Genomic DNA, 26,564 nt, shown 5'->3' on the forward strand with positions numbered 1-26,564 from the left:
ACAGTTAACAGTTACTCAGTGTATCTTAATGCTGTACGACCTTATTCCATAAATTAAATACTTTCACTAAAAATTGTTTGTTAACAAGCGTCGGAATGACTATTCCAAATTCCTGAGGATAAGATTTAGCAACGAATACAAATTGGAAGAAAATTTAACTTTCAACTAGTGTTTGCAAGTAAAAAGCAGTTCCATGTCGTCCGCCTACCCACTTTTATTTGTCTAATTTATGTATTTTACCAAAGCACAAAGCGTTCTTTTGTGGCATTGTGTACAACTCTCTCAGATGATATTTAATTGACGCTCTAAGCGGTTGATTTACTTCAAGACATGTTTCCACATATTTTTGTCCATGTGGGCTTGTCAGTATTGCTGATCAGGTGCTCGAAGGTTCATGAATACACGTCATAGTCAAATTCACACACCAAGGCCTTGGAAACAAGTCCGAAATGATACTATAACCATACATTGCATTTTTTTATACGATAAACCGAGTAAATCATTTTGATTCTTTCTGTGCATTTTAACGTGGCTTTTGATAATAATAATAATAATAATAACAATAGTAATTTCGTTATGCGTTCATGCATTGCAGTGGAAGTGGTAATAACCTTACCGCATGTACGTGTACATCACCTTTACTCACCTTTTATCTTCAACAGTTACAACAATAGTGACATTCAACGGGGTGGAGGGGTGGGCGCAGAAAAATAACAGGTGTAACACATTTTCTATTTTGCTGTTTTAAATGTTTAAACGTTTTCTGTCAAAAATTAAATTCTGTGATAATTTAGCAGACGTCAAACTACTCTGTCAAAAATTAAATTCTGTGATAATTTAGCAGACGTCAAACTACTCTGTCAAAAATTAAATTCTGTGATAATTTAGCAGACGTCAAACTACTCTGTCAAAAATTACTGTGCACAAGATTGAATGTGTATAAAGTGATAGAGTGTAACACAAGCATTGCCATTTAAAAATGTGTGGGTGTACTGGAATCTAAATCACACAGTGCATTTGTCATCACAGAAAGGGTGGGTCGGTGGTTCTTTCCGGGTTCTTCCTCCACCTTTAATACTGGCCGCCATATATAGCCTATCGTGTGCTGAAAAATGGCGTTAAACCCTGCAACAACAACAACAACATCACAGAAAGGTACGAAATACTTTGCTGGCATCCATTATGCATCGTGCATCATTCGTGCATCGTGCATCATCGTGCATTGTACATCATCCGTCGTGAATCGTGCATCATCCGTCGCAGTCATCTACACGAGCATATTTTAACTCATACCTTACATCGTCATGCTAACATACATGTACAATACAACAAAACTAAACAGAAGAAAAATTGTATCAGCTTTACACACGAATTTAAAAGATGTGTGTGTGTGTGTGTGTGTGTGTGTGTGTGTGTGTGTGATTAGAATTTTTAAGACAGCTTTAAAAACATTTCAGTCATATCGCTACGATGTCTGCAGTGTGGCAGTTTATAGTGATGTCTAGCACTCGGGTATCATGCTGCAGACATGTAGCATAATGTCCCACCCAGTCGCAATTATCCTGACACCAGGCCGACGAGTCCTAACACTAACCTCTTAATTCCTGAGCGCCTAGCGAGGCAGCTGTTAGTACCATTTTTGTAAGCCTTTGGTATTACTCGGCGGGGGATCAAACCCACGACCTCTCGCATCCGAGGCGGTCGCTCTAACCACTAGGCCACCGGAGCAGTCGAATTTAAAAGGTACGTCCATCTTAATGTTTAAGCAGCTTCTTAATGTCCAATTTCAGAAGAAACCCACAAGTGATAATTTAGCAGACGTCAAACTACCTTTTGGTAGAAAGTGATGGAGAGGTTTATATGGACAAAATGCTGAGAAAAGTAATACATGCATAGGTGTTAAAAATAGATGTACGAATTTCCGTTTGCTATGAAATGTCGATCAAGAAAACAATGAAAGCGCATTTGCCCTTTTCAAATGTTTGCTCGATCAAAGTACTTTAAACTTACACATTTCATCCATCTGATTGGCTAATGTGCAGGTCGTCCTCTGGTTGGCTAATGTACAAGTAATCATCTGGGTAATGTGCAAGTAGTCATCTGGTTGGCTAATGTACAAGTAATCATCTGGGCTAATGTACAAGTAGTCATCTGTGCTAATGTGTAAATAGTCATCTGGGGTAATGTGCATATAGTACTCTGTGCTAATGTATAAGTAGTCATCTGGTTAGCTAATGAACGAGTAGTACTCGGGGCTAATGTGCAAGTAGTCCTCTAGGCTAATGTACAGGTATTCATCTAGGCTAATGTACAAGTAGTCATCTGGGCTAATGTACAAGTAGTCATATGGTTAGCTAATGTATAACTAGTCATCTGGGCTAATGTACAATTAGTCATCTGGGCTAATGTGCAAGTAGTAATCTGTGCTAATGTATAATTATTCATCTGGTTAGCTAATGAACAAGTAGTCCTCGGGGCTAATGTGCAAGTACTCCTCTGGGCTAATGTGCAAGTAGTCAATTGGGCTAAAGTACAAGCAGTCATCTGGGCTAATGTGCAAGTAGTCAACTGGTTGGCTAATGTACAATTAGCCATCTGGTTAGCAAATATACAGTTAGTCATCTGGGCTAATGTGCAAGTAGTCAGCAGGGCTAATATGCAAGTAGTCCTCTGGGCTAATGTACAAGTAGTCATCTGGGCTAATGTGCAAGTAGTCCACTGGGCTAATTTGCAATTAGTCATCTGGCTAGCTAATGTAAAAGTATTCATCTGGGCTAATGTGCAAGTAATTATCTGGGCTAATGTGCAAGTGGTCCACTGGGCTAATGTGCAAGTAGTCCTCTGGCTAGCTAAAGTACAAGTAGTCATCTGGGCTAATGTACATGTAGTCATCTGGCTAATGTGCAAGTAGTCCACTGGGCTAATGTGCAAGTAGTCATATGGTTAGCTAATGTACAAGTAGTCATCTGGGCTAATGTACAAGGAGTCATCTGGGCTAATGTGCAAGCAGTCCACTGAGCTAATATGTAAGTATTCATCTGGTTAGCTAATGTACAAGTAGTCATATGGGCTAATGTGCAAGTAGTCATCTGGGCTAACGTGCAAGTAGTCTTCTGGGTTAATGTGCAAGTGGTCATCTGGTTAGCTAATGTACAAGTAGTAATCTGGGCTAATGTTCAAGTAGAGCTCTGGGCTAATGTTCAATTAGTCACCTGGTTGGATAAGGTACAGTAATACTTTGCTAATAAATCCTAATTTATATGAAGACAAAATATGTAAGTTTATTAGACAATAATAGCTGAAAACCTAAAAACCGGAACAATCAGCAATTTATTTTCTTTCATTTTAGCGCGATTGTGACAACACAACTCCTCGTACACCCCTGGTTGGTCAGAATTTACCTTTAGCTAAGCCAGTTTCAAGATCAGAATGGATTAAATTATCGTAATATGTAACAAGAGCCTAACTCGTTTGTGAAAAGTGATATTTCTGCCTTTATCCAGGTAATCCTAACAAAACAGGTAATACTGGTTGATGACACAAAAAACTAAGTCCCGCAGTTTCGACTTTGCGTTGTCAGTCACGCTTCGCTTGTCAACCCGCTGCAGTTAGGGGTCCCCATGTGGCCGAGTAGTCCGAGTCTGAAGTACTCTCTTTTTAACGTAGCTCTGACAATTTTCTGCAGTGTGACAATTTATAGTGATGTCTAGCACTTGGGCATCATGCCTCAGACATGTAGCATGATGTCCCACCCAATCACATTATCCTGACACCAGGCCGACCAGTCCTAACACTAACCTCTTGATGCTGAGCGCCAAGCGAGGCAACTATTAGTACCATTTTTGTAAGTCTTTGATATGACTCGGCACAGAGATCGCCCCCGCGACCTCCCGCATCCGGGGCACGCGCTCAAAGCACTAGGCCACCGGAGCGGTGCTGTAAGTTGACTTGTAAATCGCTGTAATCAGATTTCAAACATTATGCATGCCAGTCCACAATCTCTTGATTCCATGTGAAGAAAACATACAGCAAACTTTTGGGTGTATCGATGCTGATAGTGACCGTATTCCTAGTTAAGCCTTTGTCAGGTGTAGTTCATCAGTTGTTGTTGTTGTTGTTGTGGGGTTTTAACGCCATGTTTCAGCACACGATAGGTTATACATGGCGGCCAGTATTAATGGTGGAGGAAGAACCCCGGAAATCCCAGGAAAGAACCACCGACCCACGAGAAGCTACTGGCAAGCTTTGTTACATACCCACATTGGCTGAATCTGAGACTCGAACCCACGCAGACAGAGGTGAGATGGCAGTGATCCGTAACGGAGAGCGCTTTAGGCCACTCGGGGACCCCTAGTTCATCAGTAAAAGACAGTATCCATTCGCTCAAAAGTCAACTGAAAAATATAAAGACCCTGATCTGCCGTAGCAAAATGGGCTTGCAGATCAGGATCTATGCTGTTTGCTCTACTGATTACTTCTAACGAACTTCACAGACACAGATCTGCCGGCACAGTGTGCAGTTTGCAGTTGGAATCGTCTTATAAGCGAGCACATACGGCATATATACTATCGCATTTGATAAGCATTCCAGTAATTTCATACGAAAGAAGAAACACATGCATTTGATAAAGAATTTTGTAATAAGTATCATTTGTTAACTCTAAAACTACTTTCTAACGTGACATTTGTACTCACTTGAAGGTGAATCACAAGGTAATAATGCGCATACAAAATGTTGAAAACACTCTATGACCTGACGATATACCCAGTTAATTTTCCTTAGTTATCATGCTGAATGTCCGCCACATAAGTATTTATTTATGTCTGATCATTTGTAAATGTATGTTATACCTCACCGTTAAATACTGATATTATAACGGCAGCTTGTTAATTTTCTTTTATTATTATTATTATTATTATTATGCCAGTAATTGGCCAGCAAACTGACTATATACGTGCATTTGAACAGCCATGGGTAAATGCTGTTGTATACAGTATGCGACTTTACACTCACTGATGTGATGACAAGCGGACTATGAAATGCGTTCAGTATGTACAGGTTTGCCTTCAGTGACACCTACTGTTGGCTGTGTACCTTATTTCACATGAACAGCATTGGGAATAATTGATGTTAGTTATTCTTGTGGGCACACTTCGTGGTAAGGGACATCATATTTTTCTACACTCCCAAGGATGAAGACAATGAAGAATGGTGCAGAGAATTCTGGGTAAGTACACTGAATGGAAGTTTTAATTAAATGCATATAAACTGATATTTAGGGAATAAGAACACTAAGACTGGATGAGAACTGTATATGAATGTATCAGTCACAATCTAAGTTACGCACGTATGTTATGGGTGCGAAGCTTAAGTCAGTAATAGGAAGTATTTATGAAAAACAATTATGCCAGCCATAAAGTGCTTTGGAGCGGCCGCTGCCACCGCTAACAAGCCAGACCATGGTCAGCTCTACGATTGGCTTTTCATTGGGAGCAAGACAATTATTAATACAGTAAGCACGCATCTATAACCAACTTTCATTTATAAATTGACAACGGTCAAGATAGTCCTTGTCCAATCAAGTATATTTTACCAGAGTAGTACATGATGTAGTTAGAGCCCGATTTGCAAGAGAAGGAAGACAATGTGCCAATGAAGGAGGTAGCCACTATTTTGGTCTAACCCTCCCCCCCCCACCCCCACCCCCCCGTCTCTTTGACTTGCCACCCACTATTTCTTCCCAACTTTGTTTTCATTGCATTTGCCTTTACAACCATTTCTGCAATAAAATAAATAAAACACACACACACACACACACACATGTAGATGATCTTCTTCATAGGTGTACACCAGCGAAATTATTTCAGGAACATGCTTCGGGTGTTTTGTACGTCTATTAAACTTGTTGGATAGGCAAGTTGGCTGTGGTTTTGAAATGGAAAGTTAGCTACACGTGTTGGATAGGCAATGTAGCTACGGCGTTGGCTAAGCAAGTTAGCTACACAGCTACTGAGTAGGCAAATTTGCTACACGTGCATTTGGATAGGCATGTTTTGCTACACAGGTATTGGATAGGCAAATTAGATACACGGGTATTGGAAAGGCAAATTAGATACACATGTATTCGATAGACAAATTAGCTGCGTAGTCGGATACACATGTTAGCCATGAGCCTTAGCTATCTGTTCTGAGTTGGGGGTTTTCTCCCTACATTCACCGTCATTACGTCCGTCCGTCCGTGCGTCTGATTCATAATCTTGTGAACGCAATCAGGCCCTCAGCTTTTTATGCATTTAAAAACACTATTATTTTCATCACCTGAACATATGCATATCTGTAAATTACTATTCTCCAGCGATCATCAAGAGAGTTAGCCCTTTAATGACTTGCAAATGAACCAGTGTATGACAGACTCCTCTGAATACAAATCTGCGATTTGAATCAACAGATTTCACTTTTATGGCAACCTACATGAAGATCTATAATGTGTATAATTACCAAAATAAACCTGGAGCGCCACTGAAACCGAACTACATACCATTACGACTAGTTAAGTCCCGTTGAAAGTACAATGCCTGAATAAAATTCGCTTGAAGGTGGTTGGGATAGTTCAGTGCGCACAGTGGATGCCGAAATTGCCCGTAAGGTGTGTGTGTGTGTGGGGGGGGGGGGTTATAAATAATGTGGAAGCCAATGACCCATTGAAAATCTATATCACATCAGTGGTTGTTGGAACGGTATCACATATGGTTGACTCATTCGAAGGCAGTTTTTGTTTGTTTGGGTGTGTGTGTTCTTTTCTTTGTTTAGATTGGTTGGATAAACTTAAGTGTACATAATGGGCGAGATATTGGAGAGGAGGGGTGATGCAATCACGAGAAAGTGCATTATTATAAGACAATTATGCAGTCTTCTGACAAATTTAGCTTGCTGTTAAAAGAAGCTATTGTATGATCAAATTAATTAAGCTAGTTGTACAAAGAAGTGTGGGAGTGAAATATGCTTGACATTATGCAGAATCTTGTTTTAAAAAAATCTTTGCATAATTAAAGAGTGTGTCACCTCAGTTTGGAAGTCACTGCATATATTATTTGAAAGAATACGTTCACAGAAGGAAGTCTTTCAAAGTATATATCTTTATACGCGAAAACCACCACTGCACCGTGGGTTTTTTTTGGGGGGGGGGTTTATTTATTTATTTATTTTCGTTTTTTTTTTAAGCCTAAATCCAATGCATCCAATACATAAATGGTCACTGTATTTTTTTTTTTTTTTTTTTTATAAATATGATATAACCTTGTATCATTGACATATGAAAACTGACAAAGCACGATTGGGACACTAAAGCCCCATAGGAAATGTATTGTGCTTATAATCAGCGATTTGCATGTTCTATGTGTCCACAAATCTCTGTTGAAGATTTGGACTTGTGTGTTAAAATTTTCTCAAATGTTGTGCCCAAGATTTTATTGAATTATTATGTAAATCTACTTGACTTTTTGTTGTTGTTTTTTTTAATTTTCATAACCAGGGAATTTATGGAGACATATACACATATGTGTATATTTTATGTGTCAATTTACAATTGTAATTTGAAGAACAATCCTGGCCTCTCTAAAAAATAAACATCTGGTGCCTTTTTTACATATACTTTAACGCTAAAATATGGTCTCTAAGGCGAGAGAGAGAGAGAGAGAGAGAAGGGGCGGCGCTTTTGGGTATTTTCATATTTAATTAATAATAATCGGTGCTTAGAACATTATAATAGTTTTAAGAAACTATAACAAAAGCAATAAAGCATTAAATATATTACAGTAGTTGTGCCTTGTACCCTTGAAATTTACCGTATATTGTCGACAGGATATTGCAACATTGTATCATTGATTATATAAACATGTCGATAAATCCCACGAAAGGTGTAGACATACCGTTACAACGAACCATATTATTGTAGGTTACTCGGTGTTCCGTTTCAAGGTTTTCATCCAGCCCAAATTCTTTTTGTCTCTCACTCCATATTTCTGCGTATTTTGTCCTTTATGCATGAGAGGGGAGGGGAACGGCAAGCGGAAAGGATTGCGATGAAATTGTGTGCCATATTAAATTCATTTAGAAAACGGAGATTATTAATATTTTTTATCATTATTTTCATACATAACTATTGATTAGTGTGTGGAAATTCGCCATTGATCTAAGAGATCAAATGAGATACTAAATGTTCTACAAGCGTTCCCAACTGTTATGGAGAAACACAGGGATATACCAGAAATACAACAATATTTACAACCCATTCAACAAACAGTGAAATGTCTTGCTAAGACTTTATGATCTTAAACTAAATAACAGAAAAGAGCGAAAACCAACAAGATTTTGAAAATTTGCCAAAAATTTATTTCCCTATAATGCAATATAAAAATTTAAAAAAGAACTTACAGTATTGTGAATTAAATCCCAAAGAGTCATACAAGTTCAATATTGAAGTTGTTGATATGTCTGTAGTCTCAAACGTGCTAAAATAGCAATGTCATAGTGTGGCAACGTGCCTACAGTCATTTTATGTATCATAATAATATAATCCAAAATGTGCTTGTCTGAATTCACTATAATTCAAATTAATGTTCTAGTCCGACAGTACTATTGAGCACTTTGTAATTCCAGGTAATGATAATTTGAATAAATAAACGAAACTCAAATAAAAAGCTGAACACAACAATAAGACGTATTTGCTTCCGATGTTAAGGCAAGAATGAATAATTTTCTAGGTAAACAAGATTATATACCCCTCTATTTGACCTAGGAAAATAAGATGATATACCCATCTAACTCACCTAGGTCCCGATTACCATGTTCTGAAAATACTTTGTCAACTTAATGGAATTTTCCCTTCTAGAAGTTTCTAAGATCAGAATCAAGACTGTATCTTCAATTCACATTCAAGTAAACATGCTTACATTAATAATGTAAATGTAAATGAGTATTTAATCCATAATCATAGAGAACCTCAAGGGTCGGGGAGACCATTAACTTGATTTTAGAGCGTGTGTGTGTGATTTGTATTTTTAACATAGCTTTAACAATTTTTCAGTTATATCGCTACGATGTCTGCAGTGGGACAGTTTATAGTGATGTCTAGCACTGGGGCATCATGCCGCAGACATATAGCATGACGTCCCACCCAGTTACATTATCCTGACCCAGGCTGACCAGTCCTAACACTAACCTCTTAAAGCTGAGCACCTAGCGAGATAGTTGTTATTACCGTTCTTAGCCAAAGGAGCGATCCTTGAGTTTAGACAAGGTCAAGTACAAAATCCAGATGTATAATTAAAAAAATTGTACATAATTTCAATTTTGGTATGATAAAGTGACTCATAAAGCAATTCCTTTGGCACAGTTTATACATAAATGATTCACAGAAGAAGAAAAAGATGAAAATCAAAATAAAATAAGTGTGAGTTAAATTATTCCTATATATATGAAAACGGTCTAATGTTTTATATATTACTGTCTTATATGACAAGATCAAAGCAATGAAAGATGGGATTAATCAACTCTAAGAAATGTACCATTTGTACAAGTTCTAATAGATGGGATGGGATATACAGATCAAGAGACAGTAATATAGTCGTTGTACAAGGAAGCATTGAGAAATTATATTAAAGGATGAAAAGATTAACGAAAGCTTTCTCTGATATGATGCGACATATTCAACATATCCAACAGCTCTCCTCTCCCGAGGGCACGATTATAACGTATGATAACACCGTGGCCATAATGGGAAATCTTGTAATCTCTACTCCACCTGGGCAGAAAGTGATATCGACAATTTATTCTTCTTGTTTGTTTCGATCCCAAGACTTTTAAATTATGTCGACTGATTCCTAAATGCAAATGGTGCCGACATGACATACAATATGGTTGCCATTAGCGCCATCATTAAGACATTGTTATCGCCCCGCCTGCTGAATGGATAGTCATATTAAGATGGGGTTTTCACAGAATTGCTTTTGATCGTGTCTAGTTGGGCGTATATATAAAAGATGCTGATCTGACATGCAATAAGAAAAGAAAAAACAGGGTTAATGGTTGCTCCACCTTGACATGGATGGTCATATTCACATCGAGTTTCCACCAACAAGCCTTCTAGCAGGTTTCAACTCAAAATGGAGGCAATCTTACATCTGATATTGCCACATAGACTGACATCTTGAAATGTTGTTTTGTTTTCTTGGAAAGGGGTTTTCACGAAATGGCTTGTTACGATTTATTGTTGGTCCTAAATTAAAATGGTACTGATTTTTAATCTAACATGGCCGCCATGTTGTCCACCTTAGAATATTCCTATCGCTCAAGAGCATCGGAGATGGATTTTCCCCCATGTCAGTTAAAACGAAGAAACGATCTTATCTTGGATTTCTTGAAATTCTGTTCCACACAATAAAAAAAAAATCTTTGTTTTTGTTTTCTTCTTCAGATATGCTGGTACAACAGGCGAAGGGAATCACACATCGGATGAAAACTCACACTCAGAAAGTGATTCCAGTTCGAAAGAATATGGTAATATTAGCTGTAATAGCATGTTTGTTTAGTTTTATATAGCTATGTATGAGAGCTACTACCAAAGTTCCAGATATGTTATTGCCGTGATTGTCGGCAATAGGCAGTAGGTTTAACCAAATCTGTTATATTCGCCAGATTTATACTAGTCACCATAAAACCAGATGGCGACATGTCATGTAGCATAGGCAGTATTTCTTCATCGAAGGGTTCAGTTTTCTGGTTATAAGAAGTTCTATATTTAAAAAGTTCAGATTCCTGGTTATAATTATCTCTACATAAAAGGGTTCAGGTTCCTGGTAATAAGTATTTCTATATACAAGGGTCCGATTCTTAGTAATTAATATTTCTACATAAATGTGCTCAGGTTCCTGGTTATAAGTATTTCATCATAAAAGAGTTCAGACTCCTGATATTAAAGTTGAAGAAAATAAAATATGTAACTCCTATGTACATAGATTTTAAAAAATGTAACGCCCGAAGTTACGAAAATTTACGGAATTATTCGACAGTTATCGCAGAGGATTAAGAAAACCACCCCTGATGTATAAAAACAGATTCGCCCACGCAAGTATAGCGGTCGTGTTAGCAAAGAAAGTCCTGTTGGTTTCTAAACACGAACATGATGATAGTGTTAGAGACCCAAATTGCCACATTTATGTTATAGATTATTGAAGAATGAAATGGTTATATTTTGTGCAATTTTTAATCTCTATGCTTGTCCTGTTTTAAGATATGTCGTGGTATAATCAAGCGGAAGGGTACTTGAATATGTTAGTAAATTGCTAGCTGAAAAAACTGACAGGTTCTTTGTTAGTGATATTTTGTATTCAAGTTTCATCTTTATTCAGTGTAAACCAGTCTTTCGTCATTAACGTTTAATTAACAGCATGCCCATGATGGCAAGCGGTACATCAACTTAATTTTAGGTCATCTGTCTGGAAAGTTCCAAACGTTATTTTCGCTCACATCCATATCAATATTGATAACGTTGAGTTCAATCCTGTTCACTTTGCATCATCGCCGCAAATTATAGGTCTCAATTCTAGCGATTTACTGTCCAATTTTAGATATTATCCCTACGCCGACAAGCTTGGCGGACACTTATGTGTGTTAAAATCCCAACAAAATAGTTTATAATCTGCTCGTTTGCATTGCTTTGCTGTGATGACTTGCTGGGGTCAAAGTAATCTATGACTTGATTGTAATTTAAACCAACTAAAATTCTTCTTAAAAGTGTTTTAACGCATGCTTTTCCAAAACGGAAAATATTGCCCTTGCTCATTGGAGCACTTCCGTTGTCAAAACTTCGGCTTCAAAGTTGCGTATTTTTTTGGGGTGGTGGTGGTGTTTTTTTACATTGTCAGCCTTTTCAATTTCAGAGGCAGGTAAGTCTTGCTTATAGTCCACAATCCTATAATGCCTACATGGAACTGATCGGTTGTTTTCGAAAATTCACTAAAACGTATCAATTTTTGGTCAATCGTACTGATGTCTCCCAGGAATAGTCAGCCCCGTCCGAATACCATTTGTAGAGATCGCAGTCGATGACGTATTCCAAGTCGCAGTCACCTAGCTTCAGGAGACAGGATACTAGCGAAAAACAGTCATCATCAGCCGATTCGCAAAAGGTAAGAAAATTGTTTCAGGCATCCACTTTTCTAGACACATACATTAGTAAGTCTCAATACTTAATTCGATTAGGTCGTACTATATTCTTTACGTACGATTCGGGACCACTTCGATGGCCTAAGTGGTTGGAGCGTCCGCCACGGATGCGGGAGGTCGTTGGTTCGAACACTTGCCGAGTCATGTCAAAGACTTATAAAAACGGTACCAGTAACTGCCTCACTTGTCGCTCAGCATTAAGAGGTTAATGTCAGGACTGGTCGGCCCGGTGTCGGGATACTGTGACCGGGTGGGACATCATGCTACTTGTCTGCCGCGTGATGCCCCAGTGCTAGATATCACTATAAACTGCCACACTGCAGACTTCTTAATGATATGACTGAATTTTTTGTTAAAGCTACGTTAAAAATCTAAATCTCACACACACACACACACACACACACACACCTATGCTTTTTCTTTTTTTTTTTAGTTTGTTGTTGTTGCTTTCTTATTCACAAATGACCGCTCCGGTGGCCTAGTGGTTGGAGCGTCCGCCTCGGATGAGGAAGGTCGCGGATTCGAACCCCGGCCGAGTCATATCAAAGATTTATAAAAATGGTACAAACGGCTGCCTCGCTAGGCACTCAGCATAAAGAGGTTAGTGTTAGGACTGGTCCGTCTGGTGTCAGGATATTTTACTGGGTGGGAAATCATGCTCCATGTCTGCGGCATGATGCCCCAGTGCTAGACATCACTATAAACCGTCACGCTGCAGACTTCGCAGCGATATGACTGATTTTTTTTAAAAAGCTACGTTAAAATCCAAATCACACACACACACACACACACATGCACATACACATACACACGCCCCTATGCCTTGTCGTTTTTTATTATTGCTTTCTCAGTCACAAACGACGACTATTCCCGCACCATCAGTGATGCATCACAGACACTTGGATAAGGTCTGCACCAGTTGTCAGAGAACCAGTTACCACACGATCGTTATTTAATATCGGCTCTGTACAGTATATTTTGAATTAATTCAATGAAACATTAGCACGTACAGTTCAGTTTTTGTCTGCAACTACGAAACACACTGAGTAGAATTATCAATCAAATGAGACAATTGATGCAGACCCTTTATCATAGAATTAAATTCCTAATAGACGTACCTTTCGCTATATATAAATACTTTATTACATGATAACATGGTTATTTGTAAATGAGGATTTCAACTTGGTGTTTTTTTTTTTTTTTGTTTTTGTTTTTTTTTCTCTACTAAAATCGCCCTGTTCATAGTTTTACTATTTGGAGCAACAGTTCTTGTGGAGCACACATTTTTGTACAATTCCTGTTACTGCATAGCAAAGTTAACGTTAGTTGGTTACTTGGAAATGCACCTCAGCATTTCTAGCAGAACTAATTGATGTCAGATGTCATCAATAGAGACTCTCATCAAACATAATTTACGTGAGAAAATAATCATTTTTGTTGCCCTTAACTTGCCAAATTTGTACCAGTTATTATTATTATTATTATTATTGGGGCCCCGAGTGGCCGAGTGGTCTAAAGCGCTCTCCGTTACTGCCATCTCACTTCTGTCTTCGCCGGTTCGAGTCTCAGATTCAGCCAATGTGGGTATGTGAGATAGCTTGCCAGTAGCTTCTCGTGTTCGCTGGTTCTTTCCCGGGTTCTTCCTCCACCATTAATACTGGCCGCCATGTATAGCCTATCGTGTGCTGAAAAATGTCGTTAAGCACCACCACAACAACAACAACAACAATAATTTGCATTATTATATGATGAATATTAGATACATTCTCGAATGCGAAGCGGATGCATGCGTATAATGAAATGCGGATACATCTAGTAATGAAGAGCATATAAATTGTGAAAAAATACATTTGTACAATAAAGAGCAGAAACATTGTATAATGAAAAGAGATACATGTGTGTAATGATGAATGGATACATTGAATAAATAAAATAAGATACATTTCTATACTAAAGAACTGATTCATTGTATAATAAAAATCAGATACATGTGTATAATTATGGATGGATATATTGTATAATAGGAAAGTGAATAATTTGAATTTTTGAAGAGCAATTGCTGCAGCTACACTATTCAGTACTTTTGTCACGTGACTGAAGTTCATGGTCTCTGTTTTCTTAGCAGATCAGGTACTTCTTTAGATGATTACCATACAAATTGATAGAATACGTAATATAGTGTTCATGTCTGGAAAGATACACTTTATTTTCATGTCCGGAAAGATGCTCTTTATGTTCATGTCCGGAAAGATACTGTTTATGTTCATGTCTGGAAAGATACTCTTTATTTTCATGTCCGGAAAGATACTCTTTATGTTCATGTCTGGAAAAATACTTGTTATGTTCATGTTCTGTCTATATAAATGGCAAAATCATGGTATGGTATTCATATATAAAAGAATACTCTTTATGTTCATGTCCTGTCTAAGTGGCAACACCACGATATGGTGTTTATGTCTAGAAAAATACTCATTTTGTTCATGTTCTGTCTATCTGTCTATATAAATGGCAAGACCACAGTATGGTGTTCCTGTGTCAAATACATGACTCTGAATTAGGCACCAATGCTTGTGGTTTTAGGCGCACAGTTTCCCCTTCAATCTCAATGAACGCCATACGTCTTGCTTTCGTACTCCCAAATGCCTTTGCTACAGTAATGTCTCCGATTAAAAATAACATTTTTGTTTCTATGTGACCTAATACAACTTTGTCGCAAACTTTACCATCTAGTGTTGCACAACAAGCTTTCTTTACACCCATTCTTGCATGTGTCTCTTTGCTTCCGTTGCATAAATTTATCTTGCAATTGTTGTATTAGAACATCGCTGGTTAAGACTTAGTCGAAGAGTTTGGATGTCAGTGTCATATTAAAACAACTAAAATCTTGTCTTGTGTCATCAGACTCCCAAGTTGGGTGCTATGATCCTCTTGCATGTTAGTGTGCCGGTCATTTGAATTAGCTTGCTCTACAGTATACCATTTACTCGTACAGTATTACTCTGTGTGTGTGCCTGCTGTGGTCATTTGCCTTTCTGAGAGAAAGAGAGAGAGAGAGAGGTAGCACATTTGCACAAAAATAGTCAGTGCAAGAATCATTTTTGTATCATGCCCCACTTTGTCAAAGTCATTTATGAGTTGTATTCTTCGAGCCAACATTCGTCTTTATTCAGCGTTTTCGTCTCAGTGATTGCTACTGCATAATCAAGACGGTATATATCTATTCAGATTGGGTCACGTGATAACAATATTTTGTACATTCTATTACAGGTCCCTCTAGGCGTGCTGGAGTTATCAGCGTAAAATGGAAGGGAGCAAGTGGAGTTTATCGCATAGGTACCACATCATAAATTAAAAAGATGAGGTGAAGAAAATACATCAAAGCAAATGGTAGTCAGCCGTCGTGACAGAAACCGCTGAATATGAAGGATGTAAACCAACAGCAATCTGCTTACACAGGGTGTGGATGCCACCAATTCTGCTTGGTACTAAATCAAAACAATGGAGATATGGATTTAGGTAGTGGATAAGTTATATGATCAACGGTTTTGGTTCTGTCTCCATATGGCATCACGAGGAGGCTACTGCATCTTGGTACCCCAGAGACTTAAGAGAGGACTGCCGAACGGTTTAGGTTCTGTCTCCACATGGCAACACGAGGAGGCTACTGCATCTTGGTACCCCCGACACTTAGAGAGGACTGCCGAATGGTTTGGGTTCTGTCTCCATATGGCAACACGAGGAGGCTACTGTATCTTGGTACCCCCGACACTTGGAGAGGACTGCCGAACGGTTTGGGGTCTGTCTCCATACGGCAACACGAGAAGGCTACTGCGCCTTGGTACCCCCGACACTTAAAGAGGACTGCCGAACAGTCGTTGTCGTCTTAGATGAGGCAGGTGGTCAAGGTTGAGAATACAAGTGCCATCTGGTGTCAAAGACAGTGTTAATTTATAGTACAAGTCTGCAACCATTTTATGAAAGGACTGTTCGTTGTTGACTGTAGTGGATCCCTCATCGTTATTTCTTATGTTATTCCATGGTTTATTATCTAACAAGGAAATCATAGTGGAAAATAGATTGTTAATATGGCGGAGGTAGTTGCATGCATGTTGGAAACTTTACACAGAAAATGCTGTAATGATGGATACCGATTTCAACATTCAAACACAGGTCGTGCTTTCTGATAATACGGCTCCCATTTGCTTTAGGCAATAAATAGATGTCAGGTGACTATGTGACGCATGCTAAAAAATAAATAGTGCACCAACATGCGCATGTGGCTTGTGCAATGTCAGAATAAATAAAATGCCCACAAAGCTGATTTGTCTATTTTCATTGCATCAACTAAATTTGTTTCTGTATGCTACTTCTTTTTTTTTCTTCTTTTTTTTTTGGGGGGGGGGAGGGCAAATTTTATGCTTTATTGCATAGAAGACTGAACTTATGAGATAAAATATATCCCATAGGCTGTAGCCCATGATTGGACTTCTGTTGCTATGGAATCATGAGCTATGAATCAGATATAGAATGTCAAAAACGTTGTTTAATATTTAAATTAGTTACTTGCATTTTTGTGACATAAATCACTGCAGTTTATTCAGCTTGCCATCGCAAGATTTCAGTGCAACTTATTAGTTTAAAACATAGGATGGTAGCCATTGAATTTCAAGAGACTGAACTTTTATTTGCAGTAAACAAGAGGGTGTAAAGGTCAGTGTTACATTTTAGTTATTGGGGCCCCGAGTGGCCGAGTGGTCTAAAGCGTTCTCCGTCACGGATCACTGCCATCTCACCTCTGTCTGCGTGGGTTCGAGTCTCGGGCTCGGCCAATGTGGATATGTGAGAAAGCTTGCCGGTAGCTTCTCGTGGGTCGGTGGTTCTTTCCTGGGTTTTCCCTGGTTCTTCCTCCACCATTAATATCGGCCGCCATGTATAGCCTATCTTGTGCTGAAAAATGGCGTTAAACCCCATAACAACAACAACATTTTAGTTATTAATAATGTACACTTTTGTGTCAGATCAAGTAAAGTACACATTTGACTAAGAAGTCCTGAAATAGACCAGCATGAAGTGGAAATCGTTATATAGCGCGTTTAACCGTTAATTAATTTTTAAAAAAAAAATACGTTTGAGAACGCATCTTTGCTTTTTACTACTTCTTTCTTTCTGTAAGTAGTGCAGTCAGAATATCACTTTCAGCATCAAAATCGCCATTGCACGTGTCCATTTAATTCATACATCTACCCTGTACCTGAATGCCTTGCAATAAATCGTTCATGTATTATGCCTGTTTTGTGGCAGATACATGTGCACGCTGAGTAGCAGAACGACTCTATTAAGCCGTAACTGCACCTAACAGCTGTTGAATGTTATGACGACAACGGGAAATCTTGTACGAGAAGAGTATGACACTGTGTTCACATTACTCGTTAAAAATGTTTACATCTGTTGAACGTTAGTACGGCAGCGGTATAATTAGCGATACAAATTAAGACTGTACTCTAATTACTCGTGTCAAACTTAACAGCTGTTGAATCTAATGGCAGAATTAGAAGAAGAAGAAACAACTAGTGGTTACATATGGCGCGCTTGGTTTCGCTTGTTTAGTTAGATACAAATTCTGCTGAATGATTTTACGAAGTATGACATGGTAAAGTGACGGACAGTAAGATTCACTCATCAGTACAATCAGATGTGGTAAAAATAATATGGTAATGGAGTCTTGCAAGCATTATAAGTCTACTTTTAAACTTCTCCTTCCTTCACGATTGTTGTCTGACACAGGTATGTTCACATGATGCGTCCGTATAGGACCATACACGCAGTCTGGTTTCAGTTAAAGTCACATTTCCTATTAATAGTTTGAGTCTGATTAGAATTAGCCTATACGTACGATGCGGAGATCTGACATGCATTGACCAATTAAGGTACATATTCCGGTGCCCATTGGAATTCCAGGTCCACTTAGGTTTAGTAACCGATCAGCATTGCATTTCATGTTAGCTGGTTAAGGGAGTTATCGTTTGAAACATTATGTTGTGAATGATGTTTTATGCTTTCATAAATTTGAAAGCTGTAAATTGATTGGTGAATCAAAGGTCAGTTAAAGATGACTTCATATCGGTGTCTGTCGGATCTCCGTTAGACTGGAAATCTTGATTTTAATAAGATTGTATTGGTATCAGAGACTAAAGGAATTACTGCTGATCATCAGGTAAACGAGATCAGGGCCTTGTACATGCAGGTGTCTTTCTTCTTGAATGCTCTATATCATTTCTAAAACAATCAAAAGTTGATACGTTCAGTTTGCTTTCTGCAAATCTTGATAAATGTCATATATTTCATTCAAATTGGATATTACTTATGTTCATATATCTCCACGTCATTATAGTAAGTCTTAAGCTGTAATCTGTGATCTATCTCCACATTTAAACAATCTATCTCCACATCATTATAATGTCTTAATCTATGATCTATCTCCACAGCATTATAATCAGTATATATATATATATATATATATATATATATATATATATATATATATATATATATATATATATATATATATATCCACGTCATTATAATTAGTCTTAATCTATGATCTATCTCTACATCATTATAATTAGCATTAATATATGATCTATCTCCACGTCATTATAATTAGTATTAATCTTTTATCTATCTCCACGTCATTATACTCAGTCTTAATCTATGACCTATCTCCACGTCATTATAATTATCTTTGATCTATATACATATCATTACATTTAGTCTTAATCTTTGATCTATCTCCACGTCATTATAATCGGTCTTAATCTACGATCTATTACAAATATTTATAATATATCTCTTTTATTGCAGGAGATCATTGTCATAAGGGAAAGAAAGTCCCAGACATTGACCGAAATGCCAGAAGAAAGCTACTGATTGCTTGTCTGTTGTCGTTAATTTTCATGATCGGAGAAATAATTGGTAAGCGTAAAAGTATCTAAACATGGCAATTTTAGCAAAATTTGAATTTATTCGATGCATAATGTTAGATTTGGTTATCTCCTACAATTTTCTTCTTATCATAACAAGCCTTTTTCACACAACTTTTATATCCAACAGTATTACATTTGACTTCAAAGGTGATGACCAAAAGACCTAACGTGTTATACGTTTTCTGCGTAACATCTATTATACCCACAAAAGTAGGGGACCCCGAGTGGCCGAGTGGTCTAAAGCGCTTACCGTTCCGGATCACTGCCATCTCACCTCTGTCTGCGTGGGTTCGAGTTCAAGGCTTGGCTAGTGTGGTTACGTGGGAAAGCCTGCCAGTAGCTTCTCGTGGGTTTGTGGTTCTTCCCTGGGTTTTCCAGGGTTCTTCCTCCACCAGTTATACTGGCCGCCACTTACAGCCTATCTTGCGCTGAAAAATGGCGTTAAACCCTAGAACAACAACAACCCACAATAGTAAATATTCTGCCTGCGTACAGTGGAAAAGGTGTACTATCTGAATCAGGTATAGTAAGGTAACTAAACAGAGCTCTCACAGTTACAGATGCTTTGACAAAACCTCCCATCATTCTGTAGTAGGTGTGAGATGGCAATGGAGAACAGTAGTTAGTTGTTTCAAGTTTATTTATTGCTTACAAATTGAGTGGTCCACCTAAATATAGAACACAGGAATTGTTTGAAGAACGAACACAAGCTTTCTAATGAGAAGGAAAATGGGCAGGTCATCATCAACATTTCCTGTCTTTGCTTGAGAGTGACTATCCGTTTTGTGACGTCTGCAGTTTTCAGTTACGCTTAAAAATGAATAGAGTATGTCAAAGCATTTTAATACGTTTTCAACTTTTCAAACCAGAATAAGTATAAACGTACATGCATATGTAACGGTCCGTCCTATTTATAAGCTTTTACGTAATTACAAACTTTTTAAATGTTTATCGAAAATGAGGATCGTGCGTAAGACTTTATTGTGCATGGAATACGTAAAAAGACAACTTGTTATCTGTAGTCATTAATGGAGAGATCTAGATTTTTTGATTTTCTGGACACCATGTTTATAGTAATAATTTCTAAAAGCATTTACAATCTTTGAGCATAACGTATACTTTAAAACCCGCGAAAACGATCATTTTGAATTGTAAACTAAACCTGTAATTAAAACATGCAGTTGAATAGATGACTATCGGACCATGAAATTTCCTTGAGTACCCAAAATTGTTAGTGGAGTACTTGAAGTTGTGAGTGGAAAACAGTGAAAACACCTGTTTCACAACTCGATCATTAATTCCAGTAAATAAGTCATCAACCTGTAATATGTCACAATAAAAGGGAAATATCCTTTATATAAATATTATTCATATATAGATAACATTCATATACAGATAGTATTCATATACAGATATAGATTGTATTCATATATATATATATAGTATTCATATACAGATAGTATTCATATATAGATAGTATTCATATACAGATAGTATTTATATACAGATACAGATAGCATTCATATATAGATATTATTCATATATAGATAGTATTCATATACAGATAGTATTTATATACAGATACAGATAATATTCATATATATATATTATTCATATATAGATAGTATTCATATACAGATAGTATTCATATATAGATAGTATTCATATATATATAGTATTCATATACAGATAGTATTCATATATAGATAGTATTCATATACAGATAGTATTCATATATAGATAATATTCATATATAGATAGTATTCATATACAGATAGTATTCATATACAGATAGTATTCATATACAGATATAGATAGTATTCATATACAGATAGTATTCATATATAGATAGTATTCATATACAGATAGTATTCATATACAGATATAGATAGTATTCATATACAGATAGTATTCATATATAGATAGTATTCATATACAGATAGTATTCAATACAGATATAGATAGCATTCATATATAGATAGTAGTCATATACAGATAGTATTCATATATAGATAGTATTCATATACAGATATTATTCATATACAGATAGTATTCATATACAAACAGATAGTATTCATATACAGATAGTATTCATATATAGATAGTATTCATATACAGATAGTATTCATATACAGATAATATTCATATACAGATATAGATAGTATTCATATACAGATAGTATTCATATACAGATAGTATTCATATACAAACAGATAGTATTCATATACAGATAGTATTCATATATAGATAGTATTCATATACAGAGTATTCATATACAGATACAGATAGCATTCATATATAGATATTATTCATATACAGATACAGATAGCATTCATATATAGATAGTATTCATATATAGATAGTATTCATACACAGATAGTATTTATATACAGATACAGATAGCATTCATATATAGATATTATTCATATACAGATAGTATTTATATACAGATACAGATAGCATTCATATATAGATATTATTCATATACAGATACAGATAGCAATTATATATAGATAGTATTCATATACAGATAGTATTCATATACAGATACAGATAGCATTCATATATAGATAGTATTCATATACAGATGGCATTCATATACATATAGCATTCATATACAGATAGTATTCATATATAGATAGTATTCATATACAGATAGTATTCATATATATAGTATTCATATACAGATACAGATAGTATTCATCTATAGATAGTATTCATACACAGATAGTATTCATGCATAGTTAGTATTCATATATAGATATTATTCATATATAGATAGTATTCATATACAGATAGTATTCATATACAGATACAGATAGCATTCATATATAGATATTATTCATATACAGATACAGATAGCATTCATACACAGATAGTATTCATATATAGATAGTATTCATATATAGATAGCATTCATATATAGATAGTATTCATATATAGATAGTATTCATATACAGATAGCATTTATATACAGATACAGATAGCATTCATATATAGATATTATTCATATACAGATACAGATAGCATTTATATATAGATATTATTCATATACAGATAGTATTCATATACAGATACAGATAGCATTCATATATAGATAGTATTCATATACAGATGGCATTCATATACAGATAGTATTCATATACAGATAGTATTCATATATAGATAGTATTCATATACATACAGTATTCATATACAGATAGCATTCATATATATATAGTATTTATATACAGATATTATTCATATGCATATACAGATAGTATTCAATTACAGATAGTATTCATATATAGATAGTGTTCATATACAGATAGTATTCATATATACAGATAGTATTCATATACAGATAGAATTCATATACAGATACAGATAGTATTCATATAAGATAGTATTCATATATAGATAGTATTCATATGCAGATAGTATTCATATATAGATAGTATTCATATAGTATTCATATACAGATAGTATTCATATACAGATAGTATTCATATACAAACAGATAGTATTCATATATAGATAGTATTCATATACAGATAGTATTCATATACAGATAGCATTCATATACAGATGGTATTCATATACAGATAGTATTCATATTCCATTAAGCACCTGACCAATGTCAATACATTCTTACCTGTATCAAGCTACAATTTGACTGTCATTAAGTACCGATACAGGATATTGACTTTCTTATCTCCTTCCGGTAAGATGAAGTAGTTTGGCATAATATTGCTATAAAAAGGATAATACCTCCAACATGCACATGTCACAAGATCTTCCTGTCTTTTTTTGGTTGTCTTTTTTTATAACTGTCTGATCGTAACCTCATCAGACAAATGGATAAATTGTCAATTGTTAAACTCGATATAGTTTGATATACTTTTAGCTATGTATCGTTACAGTTAACCTTTACGTTTTGAAATAATCTCTTCAGTATTAGAACTTACTCTATTTATCAGCTGTATCCATTATTATACAAGTATTGAATAGTGTTTAAGTAAGAGAAAGCAAGAATAAAATTAGAAATAAGTGAAATGTGGTGTTTCAAAGGTCCCTACCTACGATAAATATGTGTGACCAACGTTCCAACCAGTATACACGCAGAACCTGAGGGTAAAATTTCTCTGTCTCACATCGACAAATGTGATCTATTATCGCATATGCTTTTGTCACACGGATGCGCTGTTTTACATATATGACAATACAAGAAAAAATCACGCTCGAGCGATGATAAAAAAAGTAAGGGACCATTATCAATGAATTTTGTTAGTCATGTTGTCCAGCTGAAGCAGCATGATATCTGCCGCAGTGTATAAACTTGTTCAGATTTTACAGAAATTAAAGTAAATTATGTAATTTAGCACTGGTCAGAGGATATGACTGTGAACTGTGTACATGTATAATTAATATCAATACACACCATAATTGTAATAATTAGTTTCTTTTCGTTAACAAAAGGAGAACTTAAAACGAGTTTTTTTTGCAAGAATATAATGCAACTTAGTTAACTTAGCACACGTTTAGCAGCATCTAATATTTTATCAGATGTATCATATGGATATAGTGTTCAGGACAATGTTTTCAGAAAAATCAGAAAAAGATTTAATACACAAACCTAAAAAACAGATTCATAAATAGGGTCATCACATCTCTACCAGCTGCTTTCTTGCATAACTTTCATACCTATACAAGAAACGAAAACAGGACTTTATATTCCTGAGATAAGTGCAGAAATTGTTGATATTTTTTCTTTGATGTGACTGTGATCTATTACATGTTACGTTGTATTATCACACTATGAAACCTATACTAGGTAAAGGATGTATTCACGACGTTTACTTAAACATCATGTATTTTGTGTATGTAATTATGCCGTATATACTCGCTTCCAACCGCAAAACTATGAAACCTGTACTAGGAAAAGAGAGTATTCACGACTTTTACATAAACATTATGGATTTTGTGTATGTAATTATACCGTATATGCTCGCTTCCAACCGAAAAACTATGAAACCTGTACTAGGAAAAGAGTATTCACGGCGTTTACTTAAACATTATGGATTTTGTGTGTGTAATTATACCGTATATACTCGCTTCCAACCGCAAAACTGAAACCTGTGCTAGGAAAAGAGTGTATTCACGACTTTTACATAAACATTATGTATTTTGTGTATGAAAGTATACCGTATATGGTCGCTTCCAACCGCAAAACTATGAAACCTGTGCTAGGAAAAGAGTGTATTCACGACGTTTACTTAAACATTATGGATTTTGTGTTTGTAATTATACCATATATACTCGCTTCTAACCGCAAAACTATGAAACCTGTACTAGGAAAAGAGTGTATTCACGACTTTTACATAAACATTATGTATTTTGTGTATGTAAGTATACCGTATATGGTCGCTTCCAACCGCAAAACTATGAAACCTGTGCTAGGAAAAGAGTATTCACGGCGTTTACTTAAACATTATGGATTTTGTGTGTGTAATTATACCGTATATACTCGCTTCCAACCGCGAAACTGCCGATCTAGGACAGACGTTGCATGAAGCGCTGGGGAATGTAGGTCTATACAGTTTGTTAGGAGTAATCAGTAGAATACGCGATCTGGATCTTGATCCACCGGTACACCATGCGAGGGCAGGTCGTGGTGTATTATGTTTAGAGCTAGATGCAATTCATTAGTGAGTATATTCAGTAGTCAATTTGATTTCTATGCAGCTTGGCTTTCTCAAGTTCTGGGTGGCTTACTATACGGTAATCCAGCTTAGTTCATTCATTAGGAATGATATTTACTTATCCGTTGTTTTCACGTGACGTCACAAAACGTGTGTATTTCCATATCCGCCATTTTGAGCCCCTAGCCCCTCAAATCGGCACCTAATAACATTGTTCTTCCCGCATAATTACGAAGGCACGTCTCATTTTGTGCTTAAGAATATAATAATACATCACATTATGTTGTGCATGTCAACGCACGAGACAGAATGCGTCACTTTTCTACTTGTTTTCTTCAAGTAAAACCTTTAAATTTCAACAATGTTATTCTTTCATATGCAAAAAGGTCGATTGATAAACAAACGCATAAACAAATGGATACACAAACATGCAGAAACATTTAATAATTTTTAGTTTTCATGGGATGAAATCAATCATTTGGTTATCTTTCAAGTAAAGCTAATTGTTAATATATAACTTAATATTTCTAAAACCATTTCAGGAATACTTCGTTTTGACATTCGACACAAAGTCATGTTCCGTTTTGCATGTGTTTCGTTTGAATACAGTGAAGATGTAACGTCTTTTTTAACGGTTATCACTTTTATTCAGTATCATCCTACGTCCATCATCTCCACAACAATCACAATATTTTATCAGTCTAATTAAACTGGTTTGTCAACTGTCTTTGGTACAAACACCTGTTGTCGCGAAAAGTATTTGTACATAAAAGTTCTGGCATAAAACACATGCTGTAAAATTTTAATTCATAACTGATATTGTATCCCGAAATTCATTGTCCGGAAATACTCTTTCAGGATGACAAGCTTAGGGATATGATATGACACGCTTTAAAAAAATGTAAATATTGCCTGTTTGTAAAATAAGAATGCATTTATATTTGATAGCAATATACATGATCACGGTTCAGTTTCACTATTATGTCTTTCGATAAAAGCAAGGGAACTTTTAGCCTTAGTTTTAATTTCGTTCTATAAGGTACTTAATTTCAAGTTTAATATATGCATTGTTTCAATGAAGTAAATGTCCTTATCGACAGTTAAATCAGATTATTATCTTGAATATACATGATGACTAATGTTGACAAAGGTTTGTTAGGGACTCATAATGGCGGCGCAAGTGCGATCGCATTGCATTGTGGGTATTTGCGTACTCAATCGTGACGTCGGTGAAAACAAACCATAGTTTATATGGTCCCTTTTACAACCTTATTGTGTCCGCTTTGTCTCTAATTACCTTAGTGCAGATAATTGTTACTACCGCAGGGATATGTCTAATAAATGCATGTAATCACATAGGAAATTGTAACCTTTTAAAATATTTCCTAAAATGTTCTTTTCTGTTACCTGCAAGGCATGTCGAAATTGCCAAAAGGCGGTCACGGGGTAAATGTGGAACAAAGTCCAGTTACTAAAATAGCCAAGTTTGACCTCAGATTGTATTCATGTGTTATTTATATCATGGTCTGTCAAAGCTTGCACTTGGAAAGCCGAGCCTGTTTTAATGCAAATTACAGATGTACCAGTATATGAGGAAAGTACACGTTCAATACGCCCGACTTTTCTGAGAGCACATATTGTTTAAATCATGAGCAGCAGAGAGGGTGAACAGAC

At 36.0% G+C, this 26,564-nt stretch overlaps 1 protein-coding gene across 1 annotated transcript in view; it reads left to right on the forward strand.

The window, feature by feature from the left end:
* Nucleotides 1–4,989: 4,989 nt before the first annotated feature.
* LOC149784193 (proton-coupled zinc antiporter SLC30A2-like) overlaps nucleotides 4,990–26,564 on the forward strand; it is a 76,642-nt gene continuing 55,067 nt past the window's right edge. Inside the window, exons 1-3 of the mRNA XM_089932265.1 lie at nucleotides 4,990–5,228; nucleotides 10,476–10,558; nucleotides 19,088–19,198. Of these exons, the coding sequence (XP_089788391.1) occupies nucleotides 5,194–5,228; nucleotides 10,476–10,558; nucleotides 19,088–19,198 (229 nt within the window). The 5' untranslated portion in view covers nucleotides 4,990–5,193. The remainder of the gene's footprint in view (nucleotides 5,229–10,475; nucleotides 10,559–19,087; nucleotides 19,199–26,564) is intronic.

The sequence above is a fragment of the Sinohyriopsis cumingii genome, chromosome 14 (assembly GCF_028554795.1).
Source record: "Sinohyriopsis cumingii isolate HCF-2022 chromosome 14, ASM2855479v2, whole genome shotgun sequence".
In the NCBI taxonomy this organism is placed as follows: Eukaryota; Metazoa; Mollusca; class Bivalvia; order Unionida; family Unionidae; genus Sinohyriopsis; species Sinohyriopsis cumingii.